Genomic DNA, 20,827 nt, shown 5'->3' with positions numbered 1-20,827 from the left:
TTATGCAGGAACAGCTATGGTTGAGAGATAAGTTACACACAGTTCTGAGAGGCAGAGTAGTTAAAGACAATGGGTATGTTTTCAGGCCTGTAGGGGTGAATATTGCACACAGCCCAAAACTGTTATACTAAAAGAACCAAGGTACCAATAACCTGTGTCTAGAGAGAGAAGGACAATGGACTCTTAAGTAATGGTGGAAGGCCTGACACTGGGAGATTAGGACGGGATGCAATTATGATCCCGGCGGTCGGGATGCCGGCGCGTAGAATGCCGGTGCCAGAATCCAGACACCAGTCAGAATCCCAGCACCAGCATCCCGACTGCTGACATCCCAATGGTAAGTATTAGGATTAGGTGGAGAGTTAGGGGTTAGGCACAAGGGGGAGGGTTAGGGTTAGGCTCCAGGCGGGGTGGAGGGTTAGATTTAGGCTGCGGGGGAGAGGGTTAGGTTAAGGCTGCGGGGGGGGAGGGTTAGGTTTAGGTTGCGGGGAGGGATGGTTAGGTTTAGGGATAGGGTTAGCCTACTTACTGGTAAGTGTCGGCATTGTAACCCAGTTGGGGTGCTGGCGTCGGGATTCTGAGAGCCAATACCTGAGCGCTGGCATCCCGTAACCAACCCAATTGGACAGCAGCTACAGATAACAGCATGGAGGACAACAGTGTGAGTGATTAATTACACAGCATTGAGTCTCACATCCGGTATAACATATGTGGCATATTAATTTGTAACTGGTAATCTGGAGATTGTCTTGTGCCCATTCAGTACAACGTACCTGTATGAGGGCTACTTTATAGTTTTGCGGAGGTAGATATTAGAAGTGTGTTCTGAAGCAGGTGTACCTGTAAATAGCTTGTGCTTAACTGTCTTTTTAGTATTATGTATATGTGCTCAGAAGTAATTGTTCAGCAGCTGCTGTTCCTCACATTCCCATGTAGTCAATAGGTTTATTCAGAACTACATATATGACAATTGTGATGTGCACTGTATTGTTACAACTGCCTGAGAGATAGCTAAATAGGTTTTTAATGTTGTAAATAGACTGAGGTACAGTAGCTGGGAAGAACCGTGAGCAGATGGTTGGGTACACAAGCAACCACAATATATATATATATTAATATATATATATATATATATATATATATATATATAAATTTCCAAAAAAGAGGCACTCACAGGCTGAATAAGCTTTAGAAAAAAACTAATGCTTTATTGCATTGATGCGCTAATGCAATAAAGCACTAGTTTTTTTCTAAAGCTTATTCAGCCTGTGAGTGCCTCTTTTTTGGAAATTTATACATACGGGGGACGTCCATCCTCAGGGAGAGCACCGCAGCAAGGAATCTTTTTGCTCACACAACAGGAGTGAATTAATTCAGTGATATCTTCCTTTTTCCAGAACGAATTATAAGATTTAAAATTACAGCAAGAAAAAGATGCTGGTACAGCGTTGCGCTGAGTACCATCAGAGCAAAAGCACTATATATACACGTGTAGAAAGGGGCTGTAATGTTTTAAGCTTTACAAACATAATTCTATATGCTGTGAATTTCAAAGCTAGAGAGGTTGAATTAGTAATTGATAAATTATACACTTTTCAGTATTAGATGATCTAATTAACAAGACTCATTAATGTGTATGGAATCGTGCTAAATGCATAGAACTTATGTGTTGTGCTTTTACAGTTCAAAAAATAGACATCACAAACCTCAGATGTAATGTAATGACAATATCAGGTATAGTAAATATGATTAGTATTTTGGACTTACAAATTATTTTCCAATGTATACATGCTCATTTACTAAGTTTATTAATTGTACTAATTCTAATATAGCTGTGGCAATGTGTATAAATTATGTCCTTGTCCTGCATTGTATTGTACTGTAAGTCACTGGTTTCTTTTTCATTTGTTTATGTACTTTGTAAGGCGAGGGGGAACACTTGTGGTGCCATATAAATAAAGGATAATCATAATAATATAATAATAATAATAATAATAATAATAATAATAATAATAGTAATAATAATAATAATAAATTAACAATTTTGAAGTAAAAATACATTACACATGATCTATTGCCTTCACGGAAATTAGAATCAAAAGATTAAAGCAAAAATGTATAAACCAGGAGATATGTAACTAGGACACTGCATAATAAATATGCTTCTAACTAATTGCTGATAATTATATGTGTATACAAAATTATATTTTGGATAACGCATTCATAAATAGCAAGATCATTTCAATGCAATTGACAAGATAAAACTCATTACAATATTAGATGCTTAAACAGTTCCAAATTAAATCTGTCATGAAGGATATGTTTTCTGAACTTTGTTAATTAAAATTAAAACAAGATTTTATTTATGGCAATTTGGAGGGATATCTTATCTATAATTTGAAATTCACTTTTTATATCTGTAAACAAATTCTAGAAATATATGCAGAAAAGTATGGTAGAAATATCTATAGTTTCTGCTGATATTGAAATTATGCCAACCTCCCAAATATATAGATGTGTTCTCATACACTGTTGCTCAAGTCACAGCAAATAGCCCCTCTCGGTGCCCTAGGTCACGGGAGACTTGGTCGTGCCGAGCGTCTTTCTCAGTCAAAATATGTATATTATTTGCAGAAATAAAACAACTGGGAGGGACAAAACTATTTTTCTACATTGATCTGATAAATTTGATGTGCAACATTTGTACAGTGGTGTGCGTCTGAGTCTAAATCTGTGTACGAAGTGTCGCAATGCTGTCGCTTCATCTGCGACTTTGCACGTGTTTAAAACTAATTCCTGTGTGGTTAAAGTCACAGCCCAGCATCTCTAGTACACTGTGAGGGTTGTATCGCTGTGCCTGCAATGCAAATTAGATGCTAAAGTAAATGTACAGAAGACTAAGGTGCGCTAGTCCTCTTGGACCACCTCATTCGTGATGGGAGCATCACACTATATGGCGTATAGACACTAGGGGGTAAATTTACTAAAGTGAGAGTTTTTAGAAGTGAGTTTTAAACGTGATGTTGCCCATAGCAACCAATCAGATTCTAGCTATTATCTTCTAGAAGGTGTTAGTTAAATATTAAGTAGAATCTGATTGGTTGCTATGGGTAACATCACTTTTAAAACTCACTTCTAAAAACTCTCACTTTAGTAAATGTACCCCTAGGTGTAAGGACACATCTGTATACTTTATTGCTTTGCTAACAATAAATTCCTCAAATAAAAATCATTATACATATGTAAGATGAACTAAAATGAATGTTCTGCTTATTCATCGATACTTTTATTTAGGGTCATTAATTCATAACAATGTATTCAATATAACAATGTCGCATCATAAATTGTGTAACACTGGGTGTTTTTGTTATTCTTCCACATACTGTTAAGGAAGAACATTTTATCATGTCAAGTGTTTTTCCCAAAGCATAATAATGAAATTCTCTGCAAGACACTTTTCTCCCCACTGGATGGCACTTTTAAGAGACTATGCATGTCAGATGCATGAAAAGTAATGCAGCACATGTGGAATTGCTTTGTAAATTAAGTTAATAGGTTGGGGTCCTAGCTTAAATTAATTAATCAACTCTGTTTCTCAGCAGAAGTAACTGTCGATCAGATAACACACATGTGGCTGAAGAAGAAAACTGCAAGTGACTGACAGTTACCTCTGGGCCTGATTCAGAGCCGGACGCTATTTGCGCTCACTCGTTCAGAAAAAGGGGCCGGCTATTTAAATTGAGCGCTCACTCTTTGCGGTCTGTTGACGAATGTCTGAGCGAGCGAACGAAACATGCACTCGCTATTTTGTAACGACGCCCCCTGGCCGCTCACATCCTACGTCATCTCCGCTATTTATTTGATTAATCGAGTACATCGAAAGGCGTCTGAACTGCTCGGAGTGCTTGTGGTTGGATTTTCCTACCGCAATCATGCGAACAGTTCAGGCTAAGAAACAACCAAGTGACGTGGTCGATGACGCTGCTTTGTTAATTATGCACACCCTTAAAATGCCCGTTTTGACCGTTTGGCACGCCTGCGTTCGGATCTCCACTCCCCGTTTTCAAGCACCTTCCCCTGTTACCACCCACAAATGCCTCATCCTGTCACTCAAATTAGCAGGCACTCGCTATTTTGCGAGCGCTCGATTTCCGACCGCAATGACTGGTTGGCGCATGCGCATTACGACCCATGCGCATGCGCAGTTGTGCGAACATCTCTCGGAGCGAACGAGCGGCCGCTTACGAGCGGCTCTGAATCAGGCCCTCTGTTCACACTGATATTAGATTGCCAACTATTAAATGAGACACATTGACCCAAACTGTGTCAAGAATTCTACTTTTCAATAACCTTGACAAGCCCCTGGAGCCAAACAGCCCTCTCCCCCATGATTGCTCCACCTTGCTCATCCCCCCATGATTGCGACCGGGATGCAATCGGGAAGCCGGCTGACATTATACCGACAGCCGGCTTCCCGACTGTCATATCCCGGCGAGGGTGAAATGACCGGCGTCTAGATGTAGACGCCGTTCATTTCACCGACGCCGGTGGGACCGGCACATGGCATCCCGATCGAACGGATGCCGGGCACCGCGAGCATACAGACGTGGGGGGGAGGGTTAGGTTTAGGGCTCCCGGGGGGGACTTAGGGTTAGGCACCCCCCCAGGAGGTTAGGGTCAGGCTAGGGGGTGGGAGGTTTAGGGTTAGGCACCCCGGGGGGAGGTTAGGGTTAGGCACCCCCCCGGGGGACTTAGGTTTAGGCACTTAGAGGGGGGATTAGGGTTAGGCATTTAGAGGGGATATTAGGGTTAGACACTTGGGGGTGTGGTTAGGGCTAGGTACCCCTAAGGGAGGGTTAGCGTTAGGGGGGTAGGTTAAGTTAGTTCATACTTACCTGGGGACGATCGAGATTTCCAGCGCTGTCGGCCTGACGCTGCCGGGAATCGAACTGCCGGCCATGCGGCCGGCGGTATTACATACCGATTCCTTCCGACCACCATACCTCTGATGGGTGTGTCATGATCCCGGTTAAACCTGAGGTGCCAACAGTGAGGTAAGTATTTTCAATGGGTGCGGTGTGGGCATGTGTACACCCTATATCCATTACAGATACGCCTCTAGTAGCCCTGTTTCCCATAGAGCTAAATGAGATATGATGCTAGTCCTCACAAGGGTAGGTAAAATGTACATACATGTCAACACACAAGGAAATGCTTAAACAAGGTACAGTACACTGAGCCTATAATGTCCCTACAGCTGCCTGTACTTGGGTGAAGACAACAATCAGAAAACTCCATAAGGAGTCGAACCCCTATAGCCAGATATCATCCCTCCTGACCCAAACTACCCTATTTCCTATAACAATCTGAATGTAATTTATACAATAGAAGACTAACATAAATATTGTCAGCAGCCATCCAGGAACGTTCTTCCCTGGTGGGCCTGATTCAGAAGTGCAAGCAAATCCTGTCACTACTGCAATTGATGTGCACCGAGATGCCTACCACAACTGCATACAAAAAAGTAAACATCCGAAACAACGGTCACACATCGAAAATCTGAGCAACTGCATAACAATTCGCACAGGCTCAATAGGGAATGCCCAAAAAATAGTCCGGACACGCCTGCGTTTTTGTAGCCACTCTACATTACCTCCTCCGAATGCTAATTACCTGTCACTCACTTTGCGGAAAAATCCTTTGTACGGCTGCTTTCTTAAGTCCATCGCTGCGCATGTGCAGTGCAGCTTTGGCACATGCGCAGTATCCATGAATCGATCCACTGTGTCCGATATCGACACTGTGTGTACCTCTGAATCAGGCCCCGTATTCCTTCCAGTGTTACTAGGCGTTTAAAAAAAATAAGAAGATACGTTTTCCTTGACTTTACATTCTTGGTGGCCCTAGATCAGGTGGTATGACCTTAAGGGATCTTTTTGCTAAGCTGTGTTAGGAGATAAAGTTAACAGTGATAAGGTACCAGCCAATCAGCTCCTAACTGCCATGTCAAAGGCTGTGTTTGAAAAATGGCAGTTAGGAGCTGATTGGCTGGTACCTTATCACTGTTAACTTTATCTCCTAACACAGCTTAGTAAATAGACCCCAAAGTCTTTACCTGAAAGAAAAATATTTTTGCCTGCTTTTTGAAGGAATAAAAGATATTTGCAATTCTCAATGAAAAGGGAATACAATTGTACGGTGACTGGATTCATGTTTTACAGTACATATAGCCATAATCTGATATTCAGGAATCATGAATATACTGAAGATGTAATCCTTTTTTATCTTTGCAATATCTCTAAAAATAAAATAATGATGAATCCCCAGTAGAGGATTCAAACTATTATTTATTGTGAGCAAACATATCCAAAGGCAGGATATGTGCCCAGTCAGATGATGATCAGAGGCTTAGCACATAAGGTACTGTTTCAAGTTCTGTTACACTCTTTCTCTTTTTGGGGATTAGCTAAAATCTCAATGTATGGAAGGCCTTAACTGCTTCACTGGGCCAGTCTACAAGGATTTACTTTTGTGCTAGAAAGGGCTAATGGCAGCTACTATGGAGGGAGGTGACAAAAATAATTGGAAAACAATAAAAAACAAAAAAACAATTGAAGTGCTAGTTAACTTAACAAGAAAAGCTCATAATATAGTGTGTATCTTGGAAGGATAACCACTCTCTCTATGGGGGATGTATCAAAACTTCTATAGAGGATAAGTGTAGCAGCAACCAATCAGATTCTAGCTGATCTAGTACAATTTATCATAGATGTAATCTGATTGTTATGGGAAACACATCTACTTCTCCTATTATCTTCCCCTTCAGTAATATAACAAAAAGAAAAGGAATTGTATAAAGGTAGATGTACTTATCTAATTAGACATATAGGGCCTGATTCAGAGATGGATGCAATGCCGAAGTTTATGCAGTTGAGTGATTATCTGTGATCTGCACATGTGTCTGTGTCGTACTGTGCAAGCTTCAAGTTTAATTAGCGGCGGTGGTCGCAGCCAGGATTTGGACGCATTGTGATTGATAGTCAGTGAGGATTTACAGGAGGTAACAGGGGAGTTGGGACAAAAACGCAGACGTGTTGTGACCTTTGTGGGGACGTGTCAAAGAATGCAACTGCAATCCTGTACACAGTTGCAAATGTTCCAGCACCTCAGTTCCGGCTGCCATTCTAAGTAACCATACGGGTTACTATAACTTCGATTAGCAACTGATCTGCGACCAATGCTGATTCTTTGTACGCAATCGCTTGGATTTGTGAAGTTGCCGATGGGAGTCTCAATACTAATCCCAGTGGCTGCAAAACTTGCATATTTTCGCACTGTGTACAAATTTGCAGCAGGGGTAGCATTAGCGTCCATCTCTGATTAAGGCCCATACTCAGTTCCCTCTGCTGATGTCTGTGCACTTGTTTCCTATCAGGACAGGACTCTGCTAAAGCAGCATATCCACCTACTTTAGGGAAGGGGCATGTAACACCAATTAAATCATCTTGGCCCCTATATTTGAAAAATTTTATTTCGGTAACTTACAGCCTTCGTAAATGTCTGTCGGAATATGCACAGCAGAATGCTGGTAAGATGTCTGACGTCTAAAGACAGGATCCTCCTGAAATACGGGCTTGATTCGATGACTTACAGATTCGTTGTCAATCTTTTCAGGCTAAAATGATATTAAATATTAAATAGGATTAATACAAGGGAAAAAAAAGAGTACACATTAGAAATGTAGGATATATATATATATATATATATATATATATATAGTGCACATTAAATATGTAGGAAATATATATATATATATATATATATATATATATATAGTTCACATTACATACGTCAAAAATTTGATATATATATATATATATATATATTAATCACAAAAATATATATATAAACTCCCAAAACTGCCGGCACTCTGTCACATTAGTCCACATCTGGCTCCGGTGCCAGTGTAACATAAATAATACACATTCCATAGAAGACACGACACTCTCGGGCTCTATTTCAAAATGCATACACTGGAATTTTTTAAATAGAGCCCGAGAGTGCTGTCTTCTTTGGAAATGTATATATGTATATGTGTATATATATATATATATATGTATGTCAACCATGATCCGGCACTCAATGGTACAAATGTATACTTCACCGGGTGCCCTCCTCAATGAGCCTGATGTCATCAAGCACACTGTCACATAACAATCCCTCTGGCGGCACTCTGGATAAGAAACTTCAGACAAGCAAAGCTGTGTTTAGCAACGTTTCAGCGCCTTTAATAAGCGCTTTTGGAAACGTTGCTAAACACCGCTTTGCTTGTCTGAAGTTTCTTATCCGGAGTGCCGCCAGAGGGATTGTTATATATATATATATATATATATATATATATATATATATATATATATATATATATATAGTCTCATGTAGATGGGCACTCCAGAATAGTGTTTAGCTGCCGAGGTGCCCATTTCACACCCTGATGACAAAGCCTTATCGGCTTTGAAATGTCGGCTTATTAAATATGCTCTTTATTGTTTGAACAAGTCCGGATGAGTGCCTCCTTCTTCTGTCCTCGGAAGACCCGCATTGTGTATATATATATATATATAAATATATATATATATATATATATATATATTATATATATATAATTTCCAGGGTGCAGGCACTCCTTATCCAAGGTAAGCTTGCCGTGGTGCTCACTGAATAGTGGATAGAACAAATGTAGGTGTCACTCTCCGGTCTTGATAATAATCCACACAGGTAACTCTGTCACATATCAACGTTTCGAGTTTATTATCAAACTCGTCATCAGGACAAGTACAAACACACACTTCTCACCTTATATACACCTGTATGCCCCCCTCGGACGCGCGTGTCCGGCCCCGTTCAGCGCGGCTTCCGGCTGCCGCTCAGGCATCGGCGCTCACCGATGACGTCACCGCTGCCGTCGCGTTGCCTAGGGAACCGTGCACGCACTGTCCGTGTACAAAAATCACATATCATGTGAAACATCACCTAATAGATGTTGCAAAATAAACAAATACACAAATAAGTGCACTAAAAACTACAGCTAATTTCTGTATATATAAGTAAATACTTCGATCCTAAGAGTAGATAATTTTTAGGATAATGATTGTTACTAATGCATATGTCAAAAGCACACATTATAGAGAACAATTTATACACTGTATTACATACATAGGGTTAATATATCTCTAATATCACATCTTATGTATCTATTGAATAATTATTTTTAAAAATAGAACCCTACTGATTTATACCTATCAATCCTCAACATACTAGTACTACAATACATAGTGTCTTATTTCATCTCAAATGAATGCTGAAAAGACCAACTGCTCATTAAGACCCTTAGGTTTGATGGTATCTAATAAATATATCCATTTGGTTTCTAATCTTAACAAGGCTTTATGTCGATCACCACCCCTGAGATTTTCCGGTATGTGGTCTATGATCATGTGTCTTAAGTTAGCCATATTATGCTTCTTTTCACAAAAGTGTCTAGCTACCGGTTGCTCTGACATTTTTCCATTAATTGCCATTCTAATGGCTGATCTGTGTAGTGCCATCCGTTCTTTGAAAGTACGGATGGTCTTACCCACATAGCACAGCCCGCATGGGCACTTAATCAGATATATAACAAAAGAGCTTGTGCATGTAAGTTATTATTATAAATTTGCGTCCTGTATGGGGATGCGTGAAAAATGTGCCCGTGATCATATGGCCACACGTCACGCAGCCCATACATTTGTAGCAACCTCCGCTTTTCTTTTGTATATTAGGTAATTTATTCAACTCTGTGATGTCAGATTTAACTATTAGATCTCTAAGGTTCCTATTCCTTTTTAAACACGGATGTATTATTGTGTGTTTAAGGCCTTTAAGGTCTTATCATTTTGTACAATAGGCCACAGGGAGCGAGTGCTATTATTTATAATGCTATTGGCAACACTATACTTGCGTGGCCAATTAATCTTCCCCACGTTCTCATCACTTTTTTTAATACTTTTCTTTAATAAATCACTTCTAGTGAGTTTTTCCACTCTATCCTTGGCTTGTTGCAGGGTTCTTGGTGCATATCCCCTATCTTTAAATCTATTACACATTTTATTTAGATCATGTTCTAATTGATCTCCATCACTCGTTATTCTTTTAACCCTCACTAATTGTGAAAAGGGCAAACTGGTTTTAGTGGCAATCGGATGGAAACTAGATGCTACCAATAATGTGTTGCTGTCTGTGGGTTTAGAGAAGATATATGTGTTTAACTTATTTTCTTCCCTTTTTAAGGTCACATCCAAAAATTGTATCTGTTCCAGACTCAGATTAAACGTAAACTTAATAGGACACTGCCTACTGTTAATATCCTCCATCAGGGTTTGGAATTCATTATAATTCCCTTGCCAAAATAGGATAACGTCATCAATAAAACGACTGTAGAATATTATCTTATCCCTCACTTCACTGTTGTAAAAAAATTATTTTTCTATGGCAAACATATAACTATTCGCATACGCCGATGCGACATGGGAACCCATGGCGCATCCCGTGCGTTGCAAATAGAATTTTCCATTAAAGTAAAGGTAATTTTTATATAGTACCTCTTCCAACAAGGACATCAAAAAGGATAGATTGGGACCCTTATAAAAGCTGTTGTTTTTAAGAAGGTCAAATGTAGCCTTCATTCCCTCTCTGTGTGGTATGTTTGTATATAAACTCGTTATATCCAACGTACACATCCACACATTCAGGGGCAGCTCTCCCAATTCCTCCAGTTTGTTTAACAACATTGTTGTATCCTTTAAATAGGTGGGTTCAGCCTGTACACATGGTTGGATATAATGATCAATATATTCGGAGACATGGCTAAGAAGAGAGCCCCTGGCCGATATTATCGGGCGTCCTGGAGGTCTAGTTAGATCCTTATGAATTTTGGGTACACTGTATAATAATGGAGCTCTAGGATGTTCTGTTTTCAAGAATTCACATGTGTCCGTATCAATATATCGGTTCATCACTGCTGTGTCAAGGATAGTGTCCAGTTGTTCCTTAAATTTAGACGTTGGGTTGGAGTCCAACTTTGTGTATACTTTTTCATCAGAAAGTTGTCTTTCCAGTTCTTCTATATAGTCCCCAACATCTTGGATTACAATCCCACCCCCCTTATCGGCGGGGCGGAATATTACATCATTATATGAACTGAGATCTTTAACCGCTTTACGTTCTTCTCGTGTTAGGTTATACCTAATCTTTGGTGCCTTCTTTATACTTTCCAATACTTGTATGTCTAATGCCTTCATGAAACTCTGTATCGATACATTATGTGAGATAGGATCAAATTGTGACTTCTTTTTAAATTTTCTATCCGATATATCAGTCATCATCGTTGTGTCTTTGCCAAAAAATTCACATAGTTTTAATTGACGATATAGTAAGTTCTGTTCAACCTTCCATTCAAAATCATTGAATGGTACAGTAGGTATAAAACTCAATCCTTTATTGAGCACTCTCATTTCTGCGTTAGAGAAAATTCTAGATGACAAAATAAATACAGTGCTTATTTCTTGCGTCCCCTGCCTTTGCCTCTGGGTGGTACCACGGCGGCATTGGCTACCTCTGCGGGTTTTCCTCCATTTTGGCCGTGCCTTGCACGGGTATTCACCCCTAAGAAATAGGCACGGCCAAAATGGAGGAAAACCCGCAGAGGTGGCCAATGGCAAGGGAATTATAATGAATTCCAAACCCTGATGGAGGATATTAACAGTAGGCAGTGTCCTATTAAGTTTACGTTTAATCTGAGTCTGGAACAGATACAATTTTTGGATGTGACCTTAAAAAGGGAAGAAAATAAGTTAAACACATATATCTTCTCTAAACCCACAGACAGCAACACATTATTGGTAGCATCTAGTTTCCATCCGATTGCCACTAAAACCAGTTTGCCCTTTTCACAATTAGTGAGGGTTAAAAGAATAACGAGTGATGGAGATCAATTAGAACATGATCTAAATAAAATGTGTAATAGATTTAAAGATAGGGGATATGCACCAAGAACCCTGCAACAAGCCAAGGATAGAGTGGAAAAACTCACTAGAAGTGATTTATTAAAGAAAAGTATTAAAAAAAGTGATGAGAACGTGGGGAAGATTAATTGGCCACGCAAGTATAGTGTTGCCAATAGCATTATAAATAATAGCACTCGCTCCCTGTGGCCTATTGTACAAAATGATAAGGACCTTAAAGGCCTTAAACACACAATAATACATCCGTGTTTAAAAAGGAATAGGAACCTTAGAGATCTAATAGTTAAATCTGACATCACAGAGTTGAATAAATTACCTAATATACAAAAGAAAAGCGGAGGTTGCTACAAATGTATGGGCTGCGTGACATGTGGCCATATGATCACGGGCACATTTTTCACGCATCCCCATACAGGACGCAAATTTCCAATAAAACACCCACTTACCTGCACAAGCTCTTTTGTTATATATCTGATTATGTGCCCATGCGGGCTGTGCTATGTGGGTAAGACCATCCGTACTTTCAAAGAACGGATGGCACTACACAGATCAGCCATTAGAATGGCAATTAATGGAAAAATGTCAGAGCAACCGGTAGCTAGACACTTTTGTGAAAAGAAGCATAATATGGCTAACTTAAGACACATGATCATAGATCACATACCGGAAAATCTCAGGGGTGGTGATCGACATAAAGCCTTGTTAAGATTAGAAACCAAATGGATATATTTATTAGATACCATCAAACCTAAGGGTCTTAATGAGCAGTTGGTCTTTTCAGCATTCATTTGAGATGAAATAAGACACTATGTATTGTAGTACTAGTATATTGAGGATTGATAGTTATAAATCAGTAAGGTTCTATTTTTAAAAATAATTATTCAATAGATACATAAGATGTGATATTAGAGATATATTAACCCTATGTATGTAATACAGTGTATAAATTGTTCTCTATAATGTGTGCTTTTGACATATGCATTAGTAACAATCATTATCCTAAAAATTATCTACTCTTAGGATCGAAGTATTTACTTATATATACAGAAATTAGCTGTAGTTTTTAGTGCACTTATTTGTTTATTTTGCAACATCTATTAGGTGATGTTTCACAGATATGTGATTTTTGTACACGGACAGTGCGTGCACGGTTCCCTAGGCAACGCGACGGCAGCGGTGACGTCATCGGTGAGCGCAGATGCTTGAACGGCAGCCGGAAGCCGCGCTGAACGGGGCCGGACACGCGCGTCCGAGGGGGGCATACAGGTGTATATAAGGTGAGAAGTGTGTGTTTGTACTTGTCCTGATGACGAGTTTGATAATAAACTCGAAACGTTGATATGTGACAGAGTTACCTGTGTGGATTATTATCAAGACCGGAGAGTGACACCTACATTTGTTCTATATATATTATATATATATATATATATATATATATATATATATACGCAATACACTTGAATTCGGTTGATGTCTCTGGAGTGCCGATTTCCTTTTGGATTGTCTATATATATATATATTTGTATATACATATAAAACTCAACATGTACCCGGCACTCACTTAATGGATATATGTTTTTCTTTGCTGAGGTGCCATCCCCAAGTGCAGCAACACTTGATATATTCATCCAAACTAGGGAGACACTGAATAGGCCTGCAATCAGCACTTGAAGTCCTTTATTTACTCCCAAATTTTCGGGGTTCCTCCCTTCGTCAGGGACAGCAGTAACTGCGGGCCATTTAGTGCTGATGAATAGGCCCCCTTGTAACAGACAAGGAGAATCAAACCAGCCTTAGCTAGAAGACTAGTCAGCTAAAGGCTGCTGTCCAGGGAAGAGAAGCAAAAGAAGAAAACAAATTTTTTATTCTGTTTTCAACCAGGAGGTTTTGGTCGGAACGTTCAGAAAGTCATCTAATGGATAGCCAGCAAGGACCAGCAATGCACGTGCACACTGGTTCCTTGCCGACTATCTGTGGAACATGCTCGTCAACCTGACGACGATCATCAGGTACCACATGTTCGCAGATAGGAGGTTGGTCTCCTGCACTGAATGACGTTCAGTGAACGCCGTTCAATGCGGGCACCGCACCTTGGCGACCTGAAGGACAGAACGCTAGTCGTTCAGTTTTTCAGGTCGCCTAATGGATAGGCCCCTTAAGTCATTCCACTGTCTGTAGAAGAAATCTCCAGTGTTAACCTTATAATATAATGGTCTAATTATGCTATTATCTAGAATTATCTAGAATTACTATGGTAATGTGCCAGCAATGAAAGACTTAAACCAAGTAAATTTCAAAAGGCAAAACTGTCTTTTTAATTCCTGTTTATCATTAGAAAGTGTATGTCCATATTATTAAGCCCTCACCCAATCCTCTCCCATTTACATCTATAACCTCACCTCCCTTCACACTCCCGCCCACCCACTTCGCTCAACAAATTTATGCCACGTCTCCTGCCAACTGATTACTTCCTCTCACTCCCGCCTCCTAGATTTTGCCTGTGCTATGTTCTACCTCTGGAACTCTCTCCCTCTCCCTATCAGACTCTCCACCTCTCTACAAATCTTCAAATGGGCTCTCAAGACCCACTACTTCATCAAGGCCTTCCAGCTCTCATTCTATCTTGCTATTACATGTTCCTTCCTCCCTGTCTACCCATCTGTGTCATGCCTGTTTGTCTGACCCTCCCCTTTAGAATGTAAGCACACACAAGCAGGGCTATCTTCCCTCATGTGCTTCTCCTTACTTTCATCTACTCCTTACTCCCTGCAAGGGCACCTAACACTTGATTGCTGACTCCCTGCTGCTTATTTTGGGTCTTATAACCGCTAATGCAGCAATGTGTATACACCATGTCCTTGTCTGCATTGTATTGTTCTGTTAATTTATTATTATTATTATTATTATTATTATTATTAACAAATAAGTGGTTTAAATTATATAAAGAGCAGACTGCTGTGACAGTTTATTTTACTTTAGGGAAGAAATGTAATAGCTGTACAGGTTGAGTCTCCCATATCCAAAATGCTTGGGACCAGGGGTATTTTGGATAACGGAATAGTCCGTATTTTGGAATATTTGCATATCATAGTGAAATATCTTGAAAATGGGACAACAATATACACAAAGAATGCATGTATGTGTTATATACACCTTATACACACAGTCTGCAGGCAATTTTATACAATATTTGTAATAATTTGTGCCTTAGACAAAGTTTATGTACATTGAACCATCAAAAATCAAAAGGTTTCATTATCTCAGTCATGCCAAAATTATTCCGTATTTCGGAATATTCCGTATTTTCGGAATATTTGGATATGGGAGACTCAACTTGTACCGATATTTTAAAGTCACCACCTGCCTACCAATATTTATTAGCTACATATATGTATACAAATAGCAATAATAGCTTAATAAAATAAGCTATTCTAATAGAATTAATAGAATATTAATTTGTTTTCAAGAGTAAAGTTCATGTGTGATGCTCTAAGAAGATGGTATTGGGGAGCAGGGATGTTAGGCTGAAGCTTTGCCTAGGATGCCCTGATCCAAGTGATACACAATACAAAGAGTGTAATCCTACTATCCTAGTAACTGGCTTATGATCTAGAGAGCATTATAGTGACCGATCTATGACTGATATATAACAGTTACTTTCAGTCGCAGGTTGACCAGGCATGCACTAGAGAGATCATTCTAGTGTAAAATACAGGTTGTATCTTATTGACAACCAGGGCCGGACTGCCCACCTGGCACTTCTGGCAAATGCTAGAAGGGCCGATGGCCAGATGGGCCGGTCCAGCTGCAAACCCCAGCCTCGCTGCTCCACCTCGCATCGCTCTGCTGGGATACTGAAAGACGTGGGGCGTGCAGCGAGGCCACGCCCTGTGACACGCAACAGACCTCAGTGAGACGTGGCCACACCCCTTTCGTAGCGAGGGCATAACACTTTTATGGGGGGCACACGCATTAGAGAGACTGCCAGGACTCCTGAGCAGCCCCAGTCCGTCCCTGATGACAACAATACAATACAGAGAGAATTCTAGTGACCATTACACAACACAGAGCATCTTAGTAAACACCTTACAAATGAGAGCATTCTAGTAAACAGCATACAATATAAAGACCATCTTAATGGCTGCCATACCAGGAAATACCACCAGTATTGTTGGGAAATGTAGGTGTCAATATGAACTGCAATTATGACATTTTGAAACTAAGCCTTGGATGGAGATAAAGTGAACAGATATAAAATATCAGCCAATCAGCTCCTAACTGCCATGCCACAGGCTGTGTTTGAAAAATTACAGTTAGGAGCTGGTTGGTTGGTACTTTATCTCCGTTCACTTTATCTCCAGCCAAGGCTTAGTAAATAGACCCCATGGTTCTTGAAGTTCTAGGAAAAACCTTTTTTTCTGAAGCAAATAAAAGTAACAGACATGGTGAATAATAGATTCCAACTCTGTATAGTATATAAAAAAACGTTACTATAATGTAAATAATTTTTTTAATAACCTGAAACTAGAACCTTGATTCCTGGTACCAAGTTCACAAAATGCTCTTTCAAATTGTAAACATTTTCATATTATGATTTACCATTATATTTTAATTTTATTTTTTATTATTATTATCCATTACATCTCTCCTACTCCAGGTATAATATCTACATATCATGTAATTGACTCCTTATCTCTGCATCTCACCTTATCTTATCTGAAAATACATATTCACACACATAATAGATATGACTATGCTAATGAAACACAATACAATTGCAGCACCATCCATGATCAATGAATACACTGAACTCTTTCAGTTAACCATAAACTTGCATATTTAATTAAGTAAAATGGCATTCACTAAATATAAATGAAAAATGTCCTTAATCTATCCTGTGGTCCTGCTCTTTAGAATAAATAGGATATCGGAAATCACATGACTTGAATAATGCAAGTATTTTATTTGCAGAATATATCACTTGACCCTTAGAGGAAGCAAACATTAAGCAATGCCTATTGCGTGAGAATTCATGATCAGTTGCTACACAAACTCTTGAACCCAATCACCACCTTGCCAGCTTGCCGAGATTAGATGGCTCACCTTCTCATTTATGTTCAACAGGAAAACGATTGTAGGAAAATTAGATCAGAAAGCAATGTGTAAAAACACATTTAAAGGGAAACACTTCTTTAACAGCTTATTCCAATCTGTGAAATATGATTATTATTCAAAATATGCCACATTTTCTTAAGAGGTAAATATTTTACAGTTTGCGTTTCAGATGTTGTGAATATTATTCCATAAAAAATAAAAAAAAATATTTCCCTTGTTAAAATTAGCTATTGTTAGAAAACAACATATCAGGAACTACGGCCCTGATTCAGAGCCGAACGCTCTGAAAGAGCGTTCGCTCTGAATCAGGGCCGTCCCTTCTCCTTTTTGGAGCGGCCTCCTGGCCGCTCGCATAGCTGTGGGTGACCACCCACAGCTATAGCGAGCGGCCAAAATGATGGTCGCGATGGTCAAGACCATTGCGACCATCGGGCTTGCGACGAGACCCTGCGGTAGGGTCTCGCTGCCGCAAGCCCAGGAGTGCTTTTGGCTCTATCAGAGCCAAAAGCACTCCCACTGAAATCATTAGTGATGTCAGTGAGGCCAGCCCCAGACGGTAGGCGTTCCCATGGGAACGCCTCCGTCTGGGCAGCCACGCCCCCTGCACGCCCACCAAAGGGGGCGTGCTGTCAATCACCATCGACAGCACGCCCCCTTTGGTGCGAGACCCATAACAACGGCTTGGCCGTCGTTATTCGGGTCTCGCGCATGCGCACGACAGTCGCCTCCGTCGTGCGCATGCGCACTTGGGCACCATCGACCCGCTTGCGAGCGCTCGCGAGCGGGTCTGAATCAGGCCCTACATTCGCTGTAATTGAGTATACAATATATTTTAATATGAAAATTTGTGTGGTCTCAAATTTCAGCAAATTTTTTTAGATTGGAATAGTGTGGTATAGTATGACTCCAAAGGGCGTCACCATTAAACAAACAGAAAGGCATTTGTAATACACTTGCACTGCTCTCTGTATTCAGTGGGAAATGCAATGGCCTCAAAATAGGATCTACACAAGTATTTGGAGTTTATCCTAAATATCTGTGACACAATTAAACTTTAAGGATCAGTATATTTGAAAAAATAATGTATTGCTTTAAGCAGGTAAATATGATGTAATAAAGGTTATACATTGATGGAATAATTCATGTTGTTTATAGATGCTCGAACTGGTCACATAAAGTTTCTCAAACTGGTTTGTTCAAATGTTATAAAAATGTGAAAATTAGCCTGAATAAAGTTGTGCATTTTAAAAAATATATTTTTTTATTAAGCCACTCAGTGATACACAATATGCACATAACAAAATACACAGAGAGCAAAAGCTCAAACTATGGACCTCATTCAGACCCGCTCGCAAGCGGCTCGATGGTTTGCGAACACTTATGCACACGCTTCGTTCTGCACGAGCGTGAACTACTCTGTGTGATCACAGCCCGCTCGCTCGCCTAGCAAAGACATGCCAGTGAAATGAGTGACAGGCGAGGCCGTTTGTGGGTGGTAACAGTGGCAGGACACTAATAACGGGGGTGTGGAGGTGCGAACGCAGGCATGCCTCGGTGTTTCAACGCTGTTTTTAAGGCGTGCATAATTAACAGGCAGCGTCATAGTACACGTCACATGCCTGTTTTTTACACTGAAGTCCTCGCAGTGGTTACGGCAGGGTAAGGCTACCACAAGCACTGCGATCGTTACCAATGGTGCTCGATGTACACTTCCTGGAGATGACGTGCGCTAGTGGGCGTCTCAACATACACTAATGGGTGTCTGCATACATAGAGCGATCGCTCGCACAGCCAAAGTGGGTGTGCTTATGCCTTGGCGAGTGATCGCTTCCCATGACGTCACTTTGACAAATTTGCATACGCTGGATGCGAGCGATCACATCTAGCGAGCGGGTCTGAATCAGGGCCTATATTTTAAGTCAGTAGTTTTCAGATAGAAAAAATTAGCAAGACTTGACAAAGTATCTCAGCAAAATGTCACAGCTGAACTCAAAGGTTAAAGGTGCACTCAAAGCAACTACTAGAGTTGTATGTCATTACAGTATTTGCGCTATTTTAAACAAAAAAAGTTAAGGGTGAAAAAGTAGGAGAGGTAGTTCTCTGTCATACTAAGTAACCAATATAACGTTTGGACAATGCAAATGAACTTAAGTTTGTCCTAAAGCAGAGATGGGGAACCTCAGGCCCGGGGTCCATATAAGGCCTGTGGAATCATTTGGTCTGCCCTCTGAGCTTTTTTCTGCTAGTCTCATCTGGCACCCTGCAGCCAGAATCTATGCAGCAATGCTGCCTGGAGCGTCCTTAGGACACTTCAGACAGTCACACCGCTGCCCTTACAGCTCCCCGGAGCATCCTTAGGATGCTCCGGGCATTGCTGTAATCACCGGCAATTGTGGCTCCGACCCATGTGACATCACACGGAGGGAGAGTGGTCTGCACCGGGCCCGTGAATAATGTTATATATGTCAAAATGGCCCTCGGCAGAAAAAAAGGTTCCCCACCCCTGGCCTAAAGGAAGGGCTAAAGATGTCAGAGCAAATACCAAGTTGTGAATTTGAAGATTTTAAATGTTTTTTCCTGCTCAGTCGGTCAGGGAGTTAATATACAGTTCCCCTTTTTGTGAAGCGCTCCACGCTTTGTTCTATACCTGAGAGGGTAGCTTTCCTATCAAAGTACAGCAAATGTAATACTTCCATTTTCACTGAACTAATAGTGGGAGAGACTTGGGGGAAGTCCATCGGCTTATTTAGAGCAACTCTACAATAAAGTCATGCATTCTAATGGTTTATAATCACAACTTGAACACATTAGGGGTAGGGGCTGATTCTGAGTTGAGAGTAAAGCACAAAAAAGCAAGTAACTTAGGGTAGATGTATTATCCGGCAATATAGGGAAAAAGTGTTATCAGCGCTGATACCATGCATTATTGAGTTGTCCAGTGTTAAAAGACAGGAGCGCTCTGTCCATGCTGTGGCAGCTACCGGCTCTGGGGGCTGCACGCGGAACCTTGCAATGTTTCTGAAATCCTGTGCATGCCCACTAGCCGGCTGGGAGGTGAGACACAGTGCAGCAGTAGGAATCGCCGGAGGGGGGAGTTTTCACTACCCCACTCCGACAGTGCTTCCTGCTCCGACTCGTTAAAGAGGCAAAGCAGGAAGAGTTATAGCAGCACTGTATGTGCCACTATAAGCCATTTACCCCTCTGTACCTTGTAAAACCATGTAGCACTGCAGGTGAGGCACATTTAAAATGTGCAGAGAGATTTAGATTTGAGAGGGGCGTCTCCCAACTCAATTTGAATTGCTCTGTAAAACAAAGCTGTCCAGTATTTGTGGGCTACATGCAAAAGCAGCCAGCATTTACCCTACATACAAAAAAAACCAAAATGTATTTGCCCGCCTTGCATTGCAAAATGATTTGTTCTAGATTCAAAGTTATTTGCTTTCTTTGATTTGCTCCCAACTCATAATCAGCCCCACTAGTGTTCGCAGATTGGATGGAAATTGTAAAATACTTTTTTTTTGTATTTAAAATATTATTTAAATAGTGGTTACAAAAGAAAATTAAACACCAGTTTTTAACAAAAATTGCAAACTTTGAATGTGAACAGGGCATCCCAATTTAATTCTATGAACCTAAAATGATTTGAACAA

At 40.4% G+C, this 20,827-nt stretch overlaps 1 protein-coding gene across 4 annotated transcripts in view; it reads right to left on the bottom strand.

Annotated features, from left to right (window-relative positions):
• The window catches only part of CACNA2D1 (calcium voltage-gated channel auxiliary subunit alpha2delta 1), a 901,795-nt gene that overhangs the window by 447,234 nt on the left and 433,734 nt on the right, over positions 1–20,827 (bottom strand). For all 4 annotated transcript variants that reach the window (XM_088468929.1, XM_088468931.1, XM_088468930.1 and 1 more), the window contains exon 6: positions 7,546–7,675. In XM_088468929.1, the coding sequence (XP_088325055.1) occupies positions 7,546–7,675 (130 nt within the window). The remainder of the gene's footprint in view (positions 1–7,545; positions 7,676–20,827) is intronic.

Source organism: Taudactylus pleione, unplaced genomic scaffold (assembly GCF_031769625.1).
Source record: "Taudactylus pleione unplaced genomic scaffold, aTauple2 ptg000086l, whole genome shotgun sequence".
Lineage (NCBI taxonomy): Eukaryota > Metazoa > Chordata > Amphibia > Anura > Myobatrachidae > Taudactylus > Taudactylus pleione.
Note: the sequence above shows the minus strand (reverse complement) of the source record. Positions and strands in the feature narration are given on the sequence as shown.